The following is a 22,847-nucleotide window of genomic DNA, read 5'->3' on the forward strand; positions in this document are numbered from 1 at the left end:
CTAGCTTCTTTTTGGTCCAGTCTAATTTTCAAGGAGTTTGTTCTTGGGCAAAGTTTTGTGTCCCTTTGCCAAGCCTTAATTTCTTTCTAATTCTTTATTTCATAACTCTTCTTTCCCAATTTTTTTTCTATTGCTCTCATTTAACTGATAAAAGCATTGGAAAAAACCAATCATTTAAAATCTTTTTTCATATCTTCTAGAAATTCTGGTTGAATTTGTGCCCTGGGGAGCTTTGGGAGGAAGGGTAAAGGATCACTAGTGTAGGACTTACATCCTCATAATTGGTGAGAATGATAGGGGATACTACACCATGCCAAGAGTTCTCTGCCATGTTCAAGTTCTCCAAGTGCTTGCCCCTCATCTTCATGCTCTCTTTGACTGAGATCATTTTCTTGAGGGCAATCCTAACCAGGAATAGAGGAAAGAAAAGAGAAAAATATTAGAATTTCCCAGGATCCCCTACTCAGTCCCATAAGATTGTTTCACCCATTCCTTTGTCTCCTAGTTAAGACTACCCCAACCTCTCAGACCATGCAGTAGAGAGCTGCACCTGTTTCTAAGACTGACAGAGAAATTCTAGTACAGAGGTATGGGAAGTTTTACCTGAACTAGATTAAAATGTAATTGTGATATGTTTAACAAAATAAATAAAAGCAATGAAACATCAAGATTTGTGATTTTCCAAGTCAATATGTGACTCACAGGGATCCATTTCTAGTGGAGTTTGGCACCACTGGTTGAAAAGCTTCCTTGGCTTCTCTTGGTCAAGGACTTTTTCTTTCATTTAGCCTTAATCCCACCAGCTTATTTTCTGCATTTAGATGATTATTGCAATGCCCCGACCCCCTCCGCACACACACATACACCCCTGCCACTTCTTCACAAGGAAACAAAATATAACTCTTCCACACATAATAACTGAGGTATTGGTGGCTACTAGGGCTGAGTGCTGTAGACATTTGTGGCCAGCTAGAGGTTCTAATGGATAGAGTGCTAGACTTTAAGTCAGGGAGATTTGAACTTAAAGCCTGCCATAGACACTTACCAGTTTTTTGATCCTGGGCAAGTCAATAGTATATATTTCACAAGGTTGTGCGAATTAAGTGAGGTAACAGCAAAACTACTTTGAATTTTTTTTTAAATTTAAAACTCTTCTCTTCTGTATTAAAATAAAAAAATGACACATCAAGATGGGTATAGAGGGAACAAGATGATGGAGGAGTCTTGTGGAGAAGAGTCAACAGTCCTATTGCTGAGACCCCTGAAAGATTTTTGAACCTATCTGTCCACCTCAGTGTTGCTGTCCCAACTGCTATGCTCAAGCTGAGATGCATTCTTGATGTTCAAGGAGAACTCTAGCTCAAAGGGGTATTGGAGGTCATCCAGACTAGCCTTCCATTTTAGAGGTAGGGAAACTGAGGTCAGGAGACTTGCCCAAGGTCACATCTGAGGCAAGAGTCAAACCCTCTTTTCACTGTACCAGGTACACTAGCAATTATCCCAGGGCCACTTTCCATTCCCCAGGAGCATGATGCAAGAAGTCATCTCTGACTTAAGTTTTATTAAGGGCTTTCCTCTTTCCCAGCATAGTCTTCCTGTTTGAACACGATCCTTATTGCTGAATGCTCCCAAAATGACATCCTAAATCCAAATACCCTCAACCCAAACATACATTCACACAGTGCTGTGTTGGCAAATGATTAACAACTTGCTCTACAGAAGAGGAATGTGCAGAAGATACCGTTTTAAGTTTAATCTGCATTAGTAACATTTTTCTCTATCACTTACTTAAGTTTAGAAAATCAACAACAACAACAAAAAATCAAGGTCTGATTTGTAGTTTTACAAATTTCAGATGTTCCCCTTGAAAATTAACCATCAACTCTAAGAAGCCTGTATGATTTACTCATGACATTTCCCTTACCTAGAATTTAGCATGCTCCTTTCTTTTCTCTGCCTTCTGACAATCTACTTAGTCTACAAGGATCTGCCATTTTCTGGCTCTTCTGTGAAGCCTTTTCCCAGACCACTTTTCTTCCCAGTGCTCTGTCCTTCCTTTAAATGCCTGTAGAATTTCCTGTTTGTACAACATAGTAGATAGATAGGTGGCACTATGAATAGAGTTGTCAACTCTGGAGTCAGGAGCACTTGAGTTCAAATCCAGCCTCAGACACTTAATAGCTTTTGTGGGCAAGTCATATTAACCTGTTTGCCTCAGTTTCCTCATCTGTTAAATGTGCTAAAGTAGGAATTGGTCAAATGTTCCCTATCTTTGCCAAGAAAATACCAAATGAAGTCACAAAGAGCAGAACATAAGTGAAAGGATACAATGACGACTGTGTAATATAATACATAATTTTAAAAAATGACAGCTCCAGTTCCACCATTTCCATGAAACTTTTCCAAACCACTCCCCTCAAATTAGTTTCTCATTCTTCCAACCTTCCCAGAGCATTGTGATCTCTCCTTTTCTGCTTTCACTCCTCACCTTGAATTATAATTTAAAAATTATAATGAAGGGCTCATTGGGGCAGATAAGTGAATAAAGAGCCAGATTTGGAGACAAGATGTCCTGTTCAAATATGACCTCAGATACTTCCTACCTATATGACCGCAGGCAAGTCACATAACCATTATAGCTTAGCCCTTACTAGCCTTTTGCTGTGGAACTGATATTTGGTATTGATTCTAAGATGGAAGAAAAGGGTTGTTTGTTGTTTTTTTTTTTTTCTTAAAATGAGGTGAACATTATGCAGCAATAAAGTACAATGATCAACAATGAATGACTTAACAGCAATTCTAAGATGGGAGGTAAGATTTGTTTGTTTGTTTTATTTAAATAAATGAGTAAAGGGCTAACCTCCCTCCCTGGTTGAATGACAACTTCTTAAAGGTTGGAGCCATTCTATTTTTATTTTTCTATCTACAACATCAAACACAGTGTTAGCACAACCCTGTTTATCTCTTCTCCTACATAGTCTCTCTTCTCTAGTTTTTCATGTCACTACTCTCTCTGGGTCTCCTTCTACCTGCCTGACCTCTCTCTTAGTGTCCCCCTTTCTCTCCAGTCATACAGCCATCCCTCTAGTATAAGCTCTCCTATCCTCTACTTCAATAGTCTTCTGGATGATCCCCTGCCTCAAATCTCTGTCCCCTCCATTCATCATCCACTCAACTGCCAAAGTGATTTTCCAAAAGCATGTCACCCTTCTTTTGGAGTTTTCACTCCTTTATGACTCTTTGTGACTACATTTTGGGTTTTCTTGGCAAAGATACTGGAGTGATTTGCCATTTCCTTCTCTAGATCATTTGATAGATGACAGAACTGAGGCAAACAGGGTTATGTGACTTGGCCAGGACCAGTTTATTATATGTCTAAACCTATATTTCAACTTAGGTAGATGAGTCTTCCTGATTCCAAGTCCAGTTCTCTGTCTACTATGCCAGTTAACTGCCATTTATGTCACCTTTTCTATTAAACTCTAGAAATCTTACAGTTACATTTACAATTGTTTTTTTGTTAGCAGTTCTTTTTAAGATATAATAAAATACTTTTGATTATTAAAATATCCTTATTGAAGAGAAACAAATTCCTATATTAGCTATGTTCTGTGACAGAGGCTGGCACTAGACAACCTGAATCAACCTGACTTTCTCTCAGGGGGTCAGGCTACCAAGGCTTTAGTTCCTCCGAACTCACGGAGGGAAAAAAAAGGGTTTTTGATAGAGACAGGGACACCCTTTCCCACATTCCTTTCCTATTCTTCCCTGCCCGTTATTTCCTTTTGTATTTCCTGATTGAGTTGATATTAAAAGTTATCTGTTCCCCAAGCTGAGTGTGAGTGAACAGATCAAGGGGAGACCCTTTGGTCTCGAGTAATGAAGGGGGGACAAGAGGAACAAGAATGAATCTGGGAGAGTGGCTTTAGCTAAGGAGGGAAGGCAGAAGGGGGAAAATCTTCAAACTCCATCTCCTCTCTCTGAGCCAATTCGTTACATCTGCTGTCTCCCCTGAACCCCCTGAGAGAAAGTCAGGTTGACTCACACCTGGGCAACAGGAGCTGAGGTAAAGTTGGCTCAGGTTTCTCTTCAGAAATTCCTTTCAATTGGGAAGTGTTGGGGGGAAAGATTTCCAGTCACCAGCAGGAAAAATGGGTAACCCTCAAGAGAAAGTCTTTTTCCCAACTTCTCTCTTTGGCTTCTCAAGACTGAGAGACCCTCACTGCTCTCCCAGCCAGAGTCTTCTGCTCCTCCAGATTCCATTCCTAAGGCCCCTCCCCCATTGAGGTGATCAATTTCACATACTCTTCAGTCTAGCACTTTTTCTCTAGTGCCAGCCTCTGTCACAGTTCAAAAACTTACGTTTCATTTTTTCCCCTCCTTCATATCCCCTCTTCCCCAAGAAGGCAGGTCATATGATACAGGTAGTATATATATCATATAATACATATTTCTCTGTTCTTCATGTTGCGAAACCAGACACAGAGTGCTCACACTAGAGAAATAAATGAAATATTAATTCCTCTGCTTGACTTTCAAAGTCCTTCCTGACCTAGCCCCACCCCATCTTTCCAGTCTTACCATTTCTCCCCTCCATACTCTCTATAATTTAGTCAAACGTCTTCTCTGTGTCCCTCACACAAGATACTCCATCTCTGGACCCCATGCCTTGCATTGGCTGTTCCCCGATGCCTGAAAAATTTCCCTACCTCCCTTTCACTTTTTGGCTTCTGTCTACCTATGAAAACAAGTTTGCATGGTACAGCTCATGTCCCTAGATGTTGAGACCCAGAGACTGGTCATTAATCCTTTTTAGCCTCTTGCTAGAATGGTCCCATGAGGGGAAAGTCTTCCACTTCCCTGTTTCTCATTCTTAGTCCTCTGCTTCCCATGCTTCACTCTTTATTAGGCAATTTATTCATTCATTCATTTATTTATTTATAAAACCCTTATCTTCTATAGAGTTCCAAGGCTGAAGAGTGGTTAGGGCTTGGCAATGGGGATTAAGTAATTTGCTCAAGGTCACAGATCTAGGAAGATCAAGGTCACAGATCTAGGAAGTGTCTGAGGCTAGATTTGAATCCAGGTCCTCCTGACTCCAGGCCTGGCTTTCTATCCATTGTACTACCTAGCTACCCCACTCCTGCATTACTTCTTCAAGATTCAACATGAATCCCACCTTCTGCAAAAGGTCTTTTACAATCTCTTCCTCTCCTTAGTGACTTTCCATGGAAATTATATTCCATCCACTTTGTCTACATACTCTCTCTATAGCTTATATATATATATATATATATATATATATATATATATATATATATATATATATATATATATATATACCTATTTGTTTGCACATCATCTCATCCTTATGTGAACTACATTCTTCACTCAGATGAGACCTTTCTTTCTCACTCTCTAGCTTAGCACAGTGCCTGGTACACAGTCGCTGCTAAATAAATGTTTATTGATTGTGTAATTGAATTGCATCTGAAAATAGCTCCTAGTAGATTGACAGAAGCTACAATTCTGATCATTGTGGCTGAAGGAATGACTGAATGTTGGTAGTACTCTGTCCCTCCAAATGGCTCTGTCTCCACAATGGCTTCCTCCTTCCAAATGGCTCTCTCTCCCCAAATCCCCCTTTTTTCCTTGTGGGAATTGGCCACACAAGAATCACAATGCCTGATTTTGTCAGTTGTGCAGGTAAGAATGCTGTTAAATTGTATTAGATTACTAGGGGGGTAATTAGTTATTCTTTATGGGTCTCAGTTTCCCCATCTGTAAGAAGAAGCTCTTACAGGTTTTTGAGGGAAGAGGAATGTTGACACGGTCAACAGGTACCCCTGGACCACTTTTTCTCTGCTCATCATCTATAATTAGGTACTTGCTGCTGCTTCTATTGGCTTACTACCCTGTTGCCTATACCTAGACAAAGAACCCCTTGCCTCTGCTTATTGACCCACAGATGTTGCTGTCCTCCTGATGATCATATGGAAAGCCCTCTCCTCCCCAAGGTTCTTTAGTCACATTATTTCCCATGCTTTTAGTCAGCTCAGACTCCCCTTAACCCCTTTCCTCTTGGCCTTGGTGTTACCTTTGTAAGCCATCACTGGGCAGACTGAAGAAGCAAATGAGCCAGGCTACCAGCAGGAGCTCCCAGCAATCCATCCTGGTCTATCTCTCTGTCTGGCCTGAGATCGGGGCTGCTTGTTCTTTTCAAAGGCTCCATTTGCCTTTATATACTACTGAATTCTAGTTGGGATCCTCCTCTCCTCTGATTTATAGACTGGATGGACAGGAGTAATAAATCCCAAGCTGAGGGCTAACCCTTGGTACAGAGCTTGATTTCACCTGATTCTAGTCAGGGCAACAGGGGGAAAAGAAGGGGAGGGTTGGTGGTGGGAAAGTAAACCACTGTTCAGTAACGTCAGCAGGCCTATAAATCTGTCACACTGGTATCACAGTGGCCTGTCCTGGGTTCCATGCTGTAGGTGACCTCAGGAATGAGATGGGAAAACAAACCCTCAGTGGATCCAGGAGAGAATTAAGCCAGAATACAGGTTCCTGAATGGTCAGGTCTAGGTTCCCTCTCCCAGCACACAGCCCTTGAGGTTTTCTCATCATCCTTCAGTAATCACAGAAGTATTCTGTCTTGATCTTGTCACAAACATGTTGTATAACTGTACTAGGTAACTCTGGAGGAAATTCATTATTCCCTATGGATCTTAATTTCTCCATCTATAATGTAGAGGAAACCCTTCAGGCTCAATGCTGATTTTTCTGGGCAATACCAAGTTGTGGGTGAAACACAGAAGGGAAACTTGAATTTTCACCCTCCCAATTCTGTTCCCTTCTCCCTATATTGATGGCTTCTCCCTCTCATTCTCTCCAGAGGATATTCCTTCTCTGAGATAACCAACAGTAGTTCCTTTATAGGTGCATCCCAAACTGGGCTGCCTTCTGTCTTTTGACAATATCAGCAACAATATTAAACCCTTCTTTATCCTTCTTATCAAAAGAGTTTGACTTTACTCATAAAATTGAGATTGATGCAGTGAGGCAACACAGTGGATAGAGTATCAGGCCTAGAGTCAGGAGGACCTGGGATCAAACCTGACCTCAGACAGTTCCTTGATGTGTGACCCTGGGCAAGACACTTAACCCCCATTGCCTAGCCCTGAGAATTCTAAGACAGAAAGGGTAAGGGTTAAAATTTTTAAAAGGCACAGAGAGGTCATCTACTGTGAGCCTCTTCTTTCTCCCATGCTCTTATCCAGACTCCTTCAACAACATCTTTCATTCTCTCCTGCTTTGCTCTGGCCCCAGAGGAAGAGGTGACCCTTCTCCTGGGCAAGACTAACCCCTTTGCTTGTGCCTTAAGCCCATTCCCTCCTGTCTCCTCCAAGAATTTGTCTCCTCAGTCCATCCCTCCTCTATATCATCCTTGGTATCATCACATCTACTTGCTCCTTCCTTGTTGATTACAAATAAGTCTTCTTCCTCTATCCTTATAAGGATTTTCCCTTGACTCTGACATTGCCTACTTCTCTTTTCCCTTTCTGGGATTGGGACTGACACTGTGATTTCATCCATGCAGGGAGCTCTCAGTAAGGATCACCTTCTACCAAAGCTTCTCTGCAATGCAGTCATCAAAAAACAAAAACAAAAGCAAACAAAACAAAACAAAACAAAACACCTTTCTGCCTTTGATCAATTCATAGAGTGTCTAAGGTTCAGACAGTTCCTAGTTGTGTGACCCTGGACAAGTCACCTAACCCACATTGCCTAGCCCTTACCATTTTTCAGACTTAGAACCAATACATAGTACTAATTTTAAGTCAGAAGGTAAGGGTTAAAAAAAAAACACAACTACATCTTGCACTTTTCTATTTATCAATTCTTTTTCTGGAGGTGCACATTTACATTTGTTCTTCAAACAGTATTTCTTTAGTTGTACATATTGTTTGCTTGCTTCTTCTGTTCATTTCACTCTTCATAATTTCATTTAGGTGTTTCTATATTTTTAAATTAATTGACTCATCATTTCTTACTGTGCAGTAGTATTCCATGATAATCAGATGCCATAATTTGTTTAGCCATTCCTTCATGATGGGCATCCCCTCAGTATCTACTTCCTTGCCTTTACAAAGAGAGCTGCTAGAAGTAGTTTAGAACATGTACATCCTTTTCCTTTTCACTGAACAGTGGTATTTCTGGATCAAAGGGTATAATGCACTTTTATAGCTCTTTGGGCACATTCTGGACTACTCTCCAAAATGGTTGGATCAGTTCACAGTTCCATCAACAGTATATTAATGTCTCCTTTTCTGCTCCAACACTTGTCATTTTGCCTTTTTGTCCCTTTAACCAATATGATAGATGCTATCTCAAAGCTGTTTTTAAAAGTGGAGCGCGGGGACAGCTAGCTATCACAGTGGATAGAGCACTAGGCCTGCAGTCAGGACCTTGAAATTTAAGCCCAGGCACTTACTAGTGACTTGACCTTGAGCAAGCCACTTAAGCCCAATTGCCTAGTCCTTACCATTCTTCTGCCTTGGAAATGAGACTTAGTGCTCATTCTAAGACAGAAGGTAAAGAAGATAATGGTTTAAAAAAAACCAAGTTTTAAAAATTTGTATTTTTCTAATTTGTAATGATTTAGATCACTTTTTCATATGGCTATATGTATAGCTTTTATTTCTTCATCCAAAAAATCTCTCTTTTTATATCTTTTGACAACTTATCTTTTGGGGAATTGTTTGTATTCTCATAAAGTTGAATAAATCCTTTCTATATTTTAGATATATAAGACTTTTATACAAAAAAAATCATCTATAAAATCCCCCCTCCAATTTTTTATGTTCCTTCTTATCTTGGTTATATTCGTTTTGTTTGTATAAAAACCTTTTAATTTATTTATTTTTCTTTTTTCGGAAACTAAGTTACACCATGGTTAAGACCCTCTGAAAGACCCACAATCTGTCAGAGTGATAAATAGTCAGACTTAACAACTCAAATCCTCAAACACTTGGATCAAGTCATGACCACATTTATTGCAAAAGGGCCCTGTACACATTGATATCAATTCCACTACCCTAAGATTCTAGTTACCCAACAAGTCATTAACATACGGAAACATGTATTGTGAACAGCAAGAAATATTATCCATTCTTTCTGCATATTCCTAACCTGTCCCTCCTGAGCAACCGTGCTACTCACACCACACAGGTCTATGCAGAATTGTCTATTTTATACATTACAACACTCTCTATCTCTTATTGCTACATAATTTTTTCCAGAATATTAATCTGAAACCTAATGTGTTCCAGGTCCTTCTAATTCCCATTAGGTCCAGGTGATGTATCCATTTTGACTTTATCTGGGTAAATAGTTTAAGATATGACTGTATACCTATTTTCTGCCAGATAAACCATTGTTTAATATGATTGAGAAAAAGAGAAGAAAACCAAATCACTAGCATCCAAAATGAAATAAATGAATTTACCATGAATGAAAATGAAGTCAAAACAATTCTCAGGACTTATTATGTTGGATTATATGCCAATAAATTTATCAACTGAAGTGAAACAATGAAATAATACTTACAAAAATATAAACTACCTAGACTAACAAAGGAGGAAAAAGAATATTTAAAGACACCTATTTTAGAAAGAAAAATTGTACAACCCTCAGAACCAGATGGATTTATAAGAGAATTCTGTCAATATTTAAAGATTAACTAATTGTAATGTTGAATTGAACTATTTAGAAAATGGTAAAGAAGGGAGTCCTGATAAACTCCTTTTATGTTACAAATAAGATGCTGATGTCAAAACCAGAAAGAGAAAGAAAATTATAGACCAAAAAGACAAGAAAAAAAAAAGACAGAAAGGAGGTAAGAATGAGTAGCAAGGAAAGGGGGAAGTGGGCAACTTGACTGTAATGGTACTATTCCAGCAAGAGGCCAAAAAGGGTTCCTGCCCTGTTCTTGGGTTTATTTGGCATTATGAAGGTCTGGGGTTATATTAGCCAAACTAGTTTTCACCTCCAACCAGGATGAATGCACAAAAGCATGGAGAAATTCATGTGAACTGATACAAAATGAAGTCAGGCAAAATGATAGACCATGACTGCAACAATATAAATAAAGTAACCACAAAACTGTATGGGGTTAAGTTTTGCCAAACTACTAAGAACAATCTTGGCCCCAAAGAAAGGATTTGAAAAGACATTTCCCAGATAACTGTGGGCAGAGATGGAAAGGAGGTTCTTGTCCTCAAGCTCACATAGCCTGGCCCCTTCCTGTCTTTCTGGGTTCCTTCTACAGCATTCCTTCCTCCACACTCCATGGTCTCGCTACCCACTCACCAGTCCTCACACATCTCTATTCAGCTCCTTGATTTGAGTTTCTGCTGTCCCCCCCACCTCATACCCAGAATGCTTCCCATGTCACCTCTTACTCTAAGAATGTCTGATCTTCTTCAAGTTCTACTTTACTATTAGCATTACAGCTATTAATGCCATGACCTCTAAGGTCACCTTGTAACTATTGTGTATCTATCTTGCTTCTTTGTATTCCATACATACACACACACACACACACACATATTTCTTTGTACAAGTTGTTTTCTCCTCTTCGCTTTTAGAATGTAAGATCCTTGAGAAGCTTTTTTTCTTTCTCTTTCTATTTTCAGTGCTTGAATATTGCCTGACATAAAGTGGACACTTAATGATTTTTGATTAATTGGAACATTGTGTATAATGTCAGATGTTTTTTCCTTTTACAGCAGGACCTCATTTTTATGCAAACTCAACACAAGTGAATTCAGGTACACATGATTGGCCACCCAGAAAACACTTAAAATGAAAAATTTATGCTCAAAATCCATGTTTTGAAAATCCAAGCAGAAAGTCTCATAACAATTAGCCTAATAGGCCTCATTCTGACTCTGAGAAGTGTTCATGAGAGCTATTGTAGTGTTTTATGCTTAAGCATTAGCTCCCACATCAGTCTTTGTCCAGAGTTTTAGTCGGCTTGGCTCAGTCAGAAGATAGGAAAGATCTGGCACATGATACAGTGGAAAGAGCACTAGATTTCGAGTCAGAAAGCTATGATTGAGTCTTACATTCCTAATATAAATATGACTTTAAGAAACCCAAATTTTACCTTTTTTTTCTTAGTATTAGTTCTGAGACAGAAGAGGAGCAAGGGTGAAGCAACTGAAATGAAGTCATTTGTCCAAGTTAACACAGCTAGAAAATGTCTGAGGTGACATTTGAACTCAGGTCCTTCTGACAACCAACCTTACACTCTGTCCACTGTACTACCTAGCCTATCTGTATTACTTTGAAGAAAGCAATTTTTATTTTTACCTTTCTGGGCCTTAGTTTCTTCATATGTAAAATGTGGGAACTGGATTAGATGATCTCTCTTAGCTCTTGGTCTCTTATCCTTTGACCTCCCTGAGCCTTCAGTTCCTTCTGCTGTAACATGACTAAGTTGAATAATAGGACCTGTAGAGTTCCTTCTAAGCTAAGTGGCCAAGCCAGGAAGACCTGAGTCTTCAGGTCTTCAGATGCAAAATCCAGCTTCAGATACTAGCTGTGTGACTTTTGGTAAACCCCTTAACCCTGTTGGTCTCAGTTTCCTCATCTGTAAAATGAATTGGATAAGGCAATGGAAAACTCCTCCAGTATCATTGCCAAGAAAACCCCAAATGTGGTCATGAAGCATCAGATACACCTGAAATTACTCAATAATAACAACAACATGGAGAAGAAAGGGGGCTTGGTGTGTTTAAGCTCTAGACAACAAAAATAAGACCTATCAGGTTGGAGGATTTCAGCTCTATAGAAGGATGAATATTCTAATAACTAAGAACTGATCAGTAATGGAACTGGCTGTCTCATGAATCAAGGAGTTCATTCTGGAGAGCACTATGGAGCCAGGCTCAAAAGGCCATTAAACAATGACTACTATTTGACCTAGTATGACTGTTACTGGCATGACCTGTACCAACATATTTTTAGCAGCTCTTAATGTAGTGACAAAGAATTGGAAACTGAGGGGACGCCTGTAACTTTGGGAATGAATGAACAAGTTATAATGAAATACTGTTGTGCCATAAGGCATAAGGAAGAGGATGAGTTCAGAAAAACCTGGACAAATTTATACAAACTGTTTCAAAGTGAAGTGAGCAGAACCAGCAAAACACTGTTTACAGTAAGAGAAATGTTATACAATGATCAACTGTGAAGGACAAAACCATTATGAGCAAAGCAAGTCTCCAAGATCCCCACCAGGAACTCATGATGAAAAGTTATCCACAGCCAGAGAAGGAACGGGTGGAGTGAGAGGCAGGTCAAAGCTTGCTATATTCCACTTTATTTCCTTCATGAGATTGCTATTGAATAGTGTGATATGTATCTTCTATTGCTACATGATCAATATGGAAATAGACATGGCAGGAAAGTACTGATATAATGTAAATGAAACTATTTGCTGCCTTCTTGTAGAGATAGGGGAGGGAAGAGGGAAATCTGACTCCTAAAATGTCAATAAAGAATGGTTAAAATTGTTTCTATGTATACCTAAAAAAGTAAATATTTTAAAAAATGGATTAATGAGTTCTCCATCAATAAAAAATATTCAAATAAAGGCTGTGAGACATATCTAAAAAAGATTCCAGGGGTGGGGTGGGGAGGAGCTAGGCTGCCCATTGGTTAGAACTCCAGACCTGAAGATGGGGGTTCTGGGTTCAAATCTAACCTTATACATCCTAGATGCAACCCTAAGGAAGTCACTTAACCCACATTGGCTTGCTGCTTTTCTGACTTAGAACCAATACATAGTATTGATTCTAAGACAGAAGGTAAAGGTATTTAAAAAAGAATACTTCTTCATTTTATGGATGGAAAGATTATATAATATCTATGGTCTCTTTCAGCTCTAAGATCCCAGGATTCTGTGAGTCCATTTACCAGCCCAATACCATTGCCACTAGCCTCTACCATCTCCTCAGAGGCAGAGAATCAGGGAGCTGAGGGTGGTGGGGAGTCTGCTATAAGAATTTCAGCTTCTCTTTCTGAGCTGGTGACCTTACCTGACTTCTTACTCCCTCAGGGCCCCAACTCTGTTGAGAAGGAAGAAAACACAATTGTGTCAAGATTTTTATCAGTCATCTCCCAGGCCCTTCATCTCAAGGGTCCAGTTTTTCCCACAGAAACTCTATGTGAAGACTCCACTGGCAAGGCCAAAGGTCCCTTGGGCTACGTCAACTCTGAGGTCCAAGATAAAGGGAGAAAGTGGAGGAGAAATGGGGGAAGAAAGTTATATTTCCATGCCTTTCTTTAATGGGACCCAGGGCAGCCTGAGGCATCTGAGAATCAACCAGAAGAGACATCAATTCATTCTGACTCAGGCCTATTAGCTTTCAGGTAGGAATCAAGGAAGGAGGCACTTAGGAAAAAGAGAGTTGATCCCATGAGGAAAAATAGGGCTTAAGGTCTCTGAAAGTGAACCTTCAATAGCTACTTATTTCTGGGTAATTGTTCTTTGGGGGTACACCCCCCTAAAATTTACCTCTATGTAACACCTGCTCAAAGATATAACAAATAACATCATGCCTGGATTACTAGTGTAGGTGGCCACTCTGAGGAATCTTTGGAGGACAGGGGAGGAAGCTAAAATGAAGGTGACAGCATGGTATAGTGGAAAAAACCTTGTTTGTTTAATTAATGGATATGAGTTTAAATTTTACTTTGCGTATCTTGTTATATGTGTGACTTCAGGCAAATCACTCAATCTCTTAATTTTCTCATCTGTGAAATGAGGTGGTTGCACTAGATGGCCTCTCAAGTTTTTTCCAGCTGTTAATCTGTGATTTCTGATCCCTAAAGTTGTGGATGTGGCCAAGGAAGTATGCAACTGAAATCTGTAATGAGGGACCAGTGGATTGAGAATCAGGCAGAGAGATGGGAGATCCTGGGTTCCAATTTGGCCTCAGACACTTCCTAACTATGTGACCCTGACTGAGCAAGCTACTTAACCCCATTGCCTAGCCCTTACCACCCTTTTACCTTGGAGCTAATACACAGCATTGATTCTTCTACAGAAGGGAAGAATTTTTTTAACATTATTTTATTTGGTCATTTCCAAACATTATTCATTGGACACAAAGATCATTTTCTTTTCCTCCCCCCCCTCCCACCACCTCTCCCATAGCTGACACATGATTCCACTGGGTATCACATGTGTTCTTGATTCAAATCCATTTCCATGTTGTTGGTGTTTGCACCAGAATGTTCATTTAGAGTCTCTCCTCAGTTATATCACCTCAACCTCTGTAGTCAAGCAGTTGCTTTTCATCGGTGTTTTTACTCCCACAGTTTATCCTGTGCTTGTGAATAGTGTTTTTTTAGATCCCTGCAGATTGTTCAGGGACATTGCATTGATCCTAATGGATTCATTACCTTCGATTGTGCCACAGTGTATTTAGTCTCTGTGTACAATGTTCTGCTCCTTTTCACTCTGCATCAGTTCCTGGAGGTCGTTCCAGTACCCATGGAATTCCTCCACTTTATTATTCCTTTGAGCACAATAGTATTCCATCACCAACATATACCACAATTTATTCATTCATTCCCCAATTGAAGGGCATCCCCTCATTTTCCAATTTTTGGCCACCACAAAGAGCTCAGCTATGAATATTCTTGTACAAGTCCTTTTCCTTATTTTCTCTTTGGGGTACAAACCCAGCAGTGCTATGGCTGGATCAAAGGGCAGATAGTCTTTTATCACCCTTTGGGCATAGTTCCAAATTGCCCTCCAGAATGGTTGGATCAATTCACAACTCCACCAGCAATGAATTAATGTCCCTACTTTGCCACATCCCCTCCAGCATTCATTACTTTCCTTTGATGTCATGTTAGCCAATCTGCTAGGTGTGAGGTAAATTTTTTTTAAAAAGGAAGTAGAGGGTGGAGGGGTGGGAGGACTGCAGGAAAGGAGGAAGGAAAAGAAAGAAAGGAAGAAAGAGAAAAAGAAAAAGAAAAAGAGAAAGAAAAAAGTAAGAAGGAAAGAAAAAGAAAAAAGGAAGAAAAAGGAAGAATGGAAATGTTCAATGGTTTGTGATCAAAGCAAATTAAATGAAAATTGTTTATAAAGGTCTAAGCTTAGAGGATAAAGCTTATATTATGTGTGGGGGTGATAGCCAGAGGGTTAATTATTTCTTTGGGGGAGGTTAATAAAAAGTTATGCACAGTCCTGGGTTCTATAAAGGAAACATAAGAGGAGGAATGTTTGCAGGTCAGTCTCTTCTATTTGCCTTCATTCCTGCCCCATCTCCACATTCCCATACATTGCTTCTGACCCCCAGAGAGTCTCAGCTGATTCTTCCAAAGAATGTTTCAATCAGAACAAAGCTCTGAGACCAGAAATGAGCAGCTGGGCCTTGAAGGGAAAGAAAGGACTCCAAATAGGGGCTTAATAATTACCCAGGGCCAGTACTGTGTATTGTCCCTGTTGGAAAGAATAATGTTAATGAAGAGCACTAAGGAAAAAGTCAGAAGTTGGGACATAGTGGGGCTCAGGTATGGGAAGGAGGAGATATTAAGAAGGAGGATGCTGACCTTTTTAAGAGAAACCTTGAAAGAATCAGAATTCAGGTTAGGGTTGCAAAGATCCCATCCTGATTCCTCAAGTTTCACTGGTCTTGGGGAAGCCCAAGAATGTTGGAGGCAACCCTGACCTACCTTCAGAATGTTAAAGTGTCTGGAGGAATACTACTGCACCCTCACAAATGATGAGCAAGTTAACTTGTTAAAAAAAAAAACCAACTTGGAAAGATCTACCTGGAGTAATGAAAGGCAAAAGCAGTAAAATCAAGAGAATATTTTATACAGTTAACAGAATGAAATTTCAATATTATTGAAAGGTTGAAAATGGGCCTGTGAATATCCACCTCCAGAGAATGAACTGAAAAATAGAAACCTGAGAGTCATTCTACACACATTTATCTTTTTATTGGGTGAAATCTTCTATAGTGTAAGCTAGGGAGGGGGTTGAGATACCTGGAAATAAGTTCTATTAAACAAAAAAATTTTTTTTTGAAGCAGATGGAATGAATGACTGAAAATATGTGCTGGGATAACACCTTTGGTGATGGTGGTGTTCAGTCATGTCTGACTCTTTGTGACTTTTTGTGACTCTTTTTAAGTTTTTTTTTTTTTAACCTTTCCCTTCCATCTTAAAATCAATTCTGTGGGTTGGTTGTAAGGTAGAAGAGTGGTAAGGGCTAGGCAATAGGGGTTAAGTGATTTGTCTTTGCCCCCTCTCTATGCTATCTCCCTGTTGTGTAGGGGGAGTGGAGGAGAGTGGATCAGCTTGTGTTTTGGTGGAAGCTTTTTCACCCCCTTATGGTGTGGAAATGCCCATATCCCATGTACCTTCAATGCTTTGCCCTACTTTAGAGTCCCTTCATTCATATGAATTTCGGTGTTTTTAGCTTTTTGAGGTAGTCTGTATTGACCTAGAAAGCAGCCATGTTTACTCGAAAGTGGGCATGTTCTCTATATCTTGCTTGGTCTTAAAATCTTTTCTTTCCCATAGATCTGACAGTCATGTTATTCTATGTTCGTGTAACTTAGAATTTCCCTCTCTTATATTTAAGTCATTTAGCCCCTCTGAATTTCTCTTGGGATATGGTGTGAGATGTTGATCTAAACCTAGTCTCCCCAAAACTGTTTTCCAATTTTTTCCAGCAGTTTTTGTCAAAAACTGGCTTCTTGTCCCAAAAGCTGGAATCTTTGGGTTTATTGAACACTGTCTTGTTGCAGACATTTACCCCAACTCTATTCCACTTATCCTCCCTTCTGTCTCTTAGCCACTATCATATTGTCTTGATGATCACTGCTTTATCAACAGTTTACAATCTGGAACTGCTAGGCCTGTATCATTCACGCTTTTTTTTTTCATTAGTTCCCTTGATCTTCTTGATCTTCTGTTCTTCCAAATGAACTTTGTTATATTTTTTTCTAATTTTATAAAAAACGTTTTTGGTAGTTTGATAGGTATATTACTGAACAAGTAAATTAGTTTAGGTAGAATCATCATTTTTATTATATTAGATTGTCCTACCCATAAACAATTCATGATTTTCCAATTGTTTAGATCTAGTTTTATTTGTATAAAAAGTGTTTTGTAGTTGTGTTCATATAATTCCTGAGTTTGTCTTGGCAAATAGATTCCCAAACATTTTACATTATCTAGCGTGATTTTAAATGGAGTTTCTTTTTCTAACTCTTGCTGCTGATTTTTTATTGGAAATAAATAGAAATGCTAAAGATTTATGTGCATTTATTTGTATCCTATAACTTTCCTAAAGTTGTTGATTATTTCCATTTGCTTTTTAGTTGATTTTCTTGGGTTCTCTAAGTAGACCATCATATCATTTGCAAAGAGTGATAGTTTAGTTTCCTCAGTGCCTACTTGAATCCCTTTGATTCCTTTTTCTTTTTTAATGGCTATATCTAGGATTCCTAGTACGATATTAAATAATAATTGTGATAATGATCATCCTTGTTTCACTCTTGATCTTATTGGGAAGGCTCCTACCTTATCCCCATTGCAGATGATACTTGCTGATAGTTTTAAATAAATGCTGTTTATTATTTTGAGGAAAGGCCCTTTTACGCTTCTATTTTCTTGTGTTTTTAATCAGAATGGGTGTTCTATTTCGTCAAAGGTTTTTTTCTGCATCTATTGAGATAATCATGTGATTTCTGTTAGTTTGGTTTCCATTTCTTTCTACAGAGTAGCACCAAAGGCTTAGGTCCTAAGCCTTAGGGAAATGAAAAATGCATACATAGTTGTGGGATATCTTTCAGAGCAGAGAAACTGCAGTCAGAGGATCTAGCTTCAAATTCTTTGCAATTGAACTCTTGGACCTTGGGCAAGTGAATTCACAAGTCTAGGACTTGATTTTCTCATGTATAAAACAAGGGAATGGAACTAGATGTTCCATCTAGGGGTTAAACCTGGGGTCCCATGACCCTCTTCTCCTTCAATAGGTATATGGATAGACTTCAGGAGTTCTGTAAACGTAGGTGGGATAATAATTCCTGTACACTTTTATTTTCATTAGACCTCTGTTTACTTTGTAATACTCTGTATTTTATGCATTTAAAAAATCCTTTTGTTTCTGTTTGTTTTATTTCAATTTAAAACTGTGATCTCCTTTCCTCATTCAAAATTGAAATGGGCATATTCTAATGCTTAAAAAACTGTGTCTTTCGTGTTTCTATTGATTCTTTCTCTGGATGCAGATATCGACAAATTATTCTTTAAACCCTAATTCTGTAGCTGAATATAATGTTCTCTGGCTTCTTTTCATATCACTTCTCATAATTTAATGTCGGTCTTTCCATTTTTTTAAAGTTAATCTGCTCATCATTTCTCATACTTGTTCCACATGACCACAACTTGTTCAGCTATTCCCCAACTAATAAACAACCCCTTAATATTCAGTTTTTTGCCACCACAAACAGAACTACTATAAATATTTTAGAACATAGAGGTTCAGAGGCAGCTAGGTGGTTCAGTAGATTGAGAGCCAGGTGGAATGACAGAGGGTCCTGGGTTCAAATGTGACCTCAGACACTGCCTGTCATAGAATTGATTCTAAGATGGAAGGTAAGGGTTTAAAAAAAGCAAACAGGATATCCATATCCATAGGTTTCATTAGCCTACCCAAGAGACCCATGTCATCAAAAAGGTTAAGTACCTCTGGAGCAGGATTCTAATTCTAAATTCTGTGAAATGTCGCCTTGTCTAGGGTTATTAAAAGCCAGATATTAAGGTATATAAAGCAACTTGTAAGATGAAAAAATATTTTCCCTAAATCAGGGTTAACTTCTTTTTATGCCAGGTAAAATGGTAGCTATCTCAAACATTTATATCTCCGAAAAGCTATAATGCACAGACTTTAAGTTTTGTCTTCCCCATTTCTTCTACTCTGTGCCCTATGTTCAGTCCCTGGTGTTCAAAAACATTTTTAAATTTAACTGTAACTTTTAAATATTTTATATTTTTTCCAGTTATACATAAAAACAATTTTAAAGATTCTTTTAAAAAACTGTTTCAAGGACTTCCGGTCAAGATGGCGGCTTAGAGAAAGCTAAAGTTCAGATCTCCGGAACACCCTTCCCGACCGATCTCAAACTATAAGCTCCTAAGGCGCCGAAATTCAAAACGATCAACAGCACAGACCCTGGGAATCCTCCTCCTGGACCTGGACCTGGATCAAAAGGTACGGCCCCCCTCAAAAGTCAGAACCCGAGATCACTTGGACCTAAGGGGTAGGAGCGCAGAGTCCAAGGCTCCGGGAAGCCGCAGCCCCACCCCCCTCAGAGAGCAGGGTTGTCTGAAACAACAGCAACCCTCAGGGCGGGCAAGACAGCCTCACCAGCTGGATCCTGCTATCCAAGTCTCAGTGAAAGTCACTGCCCTCGGAGCTCCGGGAAGCCGCGGCCCCTTCCCCCGCAGAGAGCAGGGTCCTCTGAAACAACAGCAACCCTCAGGGCCCACAAAACAGCCTCACGGCCAGCTATTCTGAAGGCAACTTCTGGAAAGCAACCCAACCCAGTCGAGGGGGCACCTTAGCAGCAGGGAAACAGAGAGAACCGGGGAAGAGTGTGGCCCCCTGGTCCGACCCTTCCATTCCAGTTCCAGTGAAAGTCATTTCCTGAAGGCATACTCAGTTTTGCCCAGGGAAAGCTCATAGAACCGACAATCTGCCCAGGACTAAAGCCTCTGAACACCAGACAGAGATAAGAAAAGCTAATCCACCCCATTCAGAGATGGCAAACTCCACAGATACACAGAAGCCCCAAAATCCCAAGAAAAATAAGAAGAAAGGGGTGACTTTGGACACATTCTACGGAGGCAAAATACAAAATACAGAGGAGATAGAATATGATACGCAAGAAAATGCTCCAAAACCTTCCAAAGGAAATGGAAACTCTTCACAAACCCATGAAGAATTTGAATCAGAAATGACCAAAAAGATGGAAGCCTTCTGGGAGGAAAAGTGGGAAATAATGCAAAAGAAATTCACGCATCTACAAAACCGGTGTGACCAAACTGAAAAGGAAAACCAGGCTTTAAAGGCCAGAATCAGGCAGCTGGAAGACAACGATCGTGTAAATGAGCAAGAATTAATAAAGCAAAGCCAAAATACCAAGAAATTAGAAGAGAACATAAAATATCTCACCGACAAGGTGACAGATCTGGAAAATAGAGGGAGAAGAGATAATTTAAGAATAATTGGACTTCCAGAAAATCCAGAAATAAACACCAAACTCGACATCGTGATACAAGATATAATCAAAGAAAATTGCCCAGAGATTCTAGAACAAGGGGGCAATACAGCCACTGACAGAGCTCACAGAACACCTTCTACACTAAACCCCCAAAAGACAACTCCCAGGAATGTAATTGCCAAATTCCAAAGTTCTCAAACAAAAGAAAAAATCCTACAGGAAGCCAGAAAAAGACAATTTAGATATAAAGGAATGCCAATCAGGGTCACACAAGACCTTGCAAGTTCTACTCTGAATGATCGTAAGGTATGGAAGATAATCTTCAGAAAGGCAAGAGAGCTGGGTCTTCAACCAAGAATCAGCTACCCAGCAAAACTGACTATATACTTCCAAGGGAAAGTATGGGCATTCAACAAAATAGAAGACTTCCAACTTTTTGCAAAGAAAAGACCAGAGCTCTGTGGAAAGTTTGATACCAAAAAACAAAGAGCAAGGAATACCTGAAAAGGTAAATATTAAGGAAAGGGGAAAGGAGAAAAATGTTATCTTCTTTTACTCAAACTCTCTTCTATAAGGACTACATTTCTATCAATCTATGTATACTAACATGTGGGGAAAATGTAATGTATAAATAGGGGGTAAAGAAAGACCAAATAGAATAATCTTTCTCACACAAAGATTCACATGGGAAGGGGAGGGGAAGAAAACTCCTATAAGAAGGAGAGGAAGAGAGGGTTTTTTACTTAAACCTTAATCTCAGGGAAATCAACTCTGAGAGGGAAAAACATCCAGATCCATTGGGATCTTGAATTCTATCTTACCCAACAAGGGTAGGGAGAAGGGAAAACCAAGGGGGGGAGGGGGAGAGGGAAAACAAAAAGGGAGGGAAAGAGAGGGGGGAGGGGCAGGGAACAAAAAGGGAGGGACTAAAAAGGGAAACATCAAGGGAGGGGACAAGGGGGACTGATTCAAAGTAAATCACTGCACTAAAAGGTAGAGCCAAAGAAGAAAAGGTTAGAATTAGGGAAGGATATCAAAATGCCAGGGAGTCCACAAATGACAATCATAACTTTGAACGTGAATGGGATGAACTCACCCATAAAACGTAGACAAATAGCAGAATGAATTAGAATCCAAAACCCTACCATATGTTGTCTTCAAGAAACACACATGAGGCGGGTTGACACCCACAAGGTCAGAATTAAAGAATGGAGTAAGACCTTCTGGGCCTCAACTGACAGAAAGAAGGCAGGAGTGGTAATCATGATATCTGATAAAGCCAAAGCAAAAGTAGACCTGATAAAAAGGGATAGGGAAGGTAATTATATTTTGTTAAAAGGGATTTTAGACAATGAGGAAATATCATTAATCAACATGTATGCACCAAATAATATAACACCCAAATTTCTAATGGAGAAACTAGGAGAATTGAAGGAAGAAATAGACAGTAAAACCATATTAGTGGGAGACTTGAACCAACCACTATCAAATTTAGATAAATCAAACCAAAAAATAAATAAGAAAGAGGTAAAAGAAGTGAATGAAATCTTAGAAAAATTATTATTAATAGACATATGGAGAAAAATAAATAGGGATAAAAAGGGATACACCTTCTTCTCAGCACCACATGGCACATTCAAAAAATTGACCATACATTAGGTCACAGAAACATAGCACACAAATGCAGAAAAGCAGAAATAATGAATGCAGCCTTCTCAGATCACAAGGCAATAAAAATAATGATTAGTAATGGTACATGGAAAACCAAATCTAAAACCAATTGGAAATTAAACAATATGATACTCCAAAATCGTTTAGTTAAAGAAGAAATCATAGAAACAATTAATAATTTCATTGAGGAAAATGACAATGGCGAGACATCCTTTCAAATCTTTTGGGATGCAGCCAAAGCGGTAATCAGAGGTAAATTCATATCCCTGAATGCTTATATTAACAAACTAGGGAGAGCAGAGATCAATCAATTGGAAATGCAAATGAAAAAACTCAAAAGCGATCAAATTAAAACCCCCCAGCAGAAAACCAAACTAGAAATCCTAAAAATTAAGGGAGAAATTAATAAAATCGAAAGTGATAGAACTATTGATTTAATAAATAAGACAAGAAGCTGCTACTTTGAAAAAACAAAAAAAATAGACAAAGTACTGGTCAATATAATTAAAAAAGGAAGGAAGAAAAGCAAATTAACAGCATTAAAGATGAAAAGGGGGACAGCACCTCCGATGAAGAGAAAATTAAGGCAATCATTAGAAATTACTTTGCCCAATTATATGGCAATAAATACACCAATTTAGGGGATATAGATGAATATATACAAAAATACAAAACTGCCTAGACTAACAGAAGAGGAAATAGAATTCTTAAATAATCCCATATCAGAAATTGAAATCCAACAAGGCATCAACGAACTTCCTAAGAAAAAAATCCCCAGGGCCTGATGGATTCACCAGTGAATTCTATCAAACATTCAGAGAACAGTTAATCCCAATACTATTCAAACTATTTGA

The 22,847-nt window shown here is 39.0% G+C and overlaps 1 protein-coding gene across 2 annotated transcripts in view; it reads right to left on the reverse strand.

The window, feature by feature from the left end:
* Window positions 1–22,847, reverse strand: part of LOC100017048 (renin-like) — a 49,469-nt gene that overhangs the window by 21,298 nt on the left and 5,324 nt on the right. Inside the window, exons 1-2 of one of the 2 annotated variants that reach the window (XM_001370692.4) lie at window positions 6,098–6,254; window positions 272–404 (exon numbers count right to left, since the gene is read on the reverse strand). In XM_001370692.4, coding sequence (XP_001370729.2) covers window positions 272–404; window positions 6,098–6,171 — 207 coding nt within the window. In that variant the 5' untranslated portion in view covers window positions 6,172–6,254. Of the gene's footprint in view, window positions 1–271; window positions 405–6,097; window positions 6,255–22,847 lie in introns of those variants that run through there. The other variant, XM_007481208.3, reaches the window with a different exon arrangement.

Source organism: Monodelphis domestica, chromosome 2 (assembly GCF_027887165.1).
Source record: "Monodelphis domestica isolate mMonDom1 chromosome 2, mMonDom1.pri, whole genome shotgun sequence".
Taxonomy (NCBI): Eukaryota; Metazoa; Chordata; class Mammalia; order Didelphimorphia; family Didelphidae; genus Monodelphis; species Monodelphis domestica.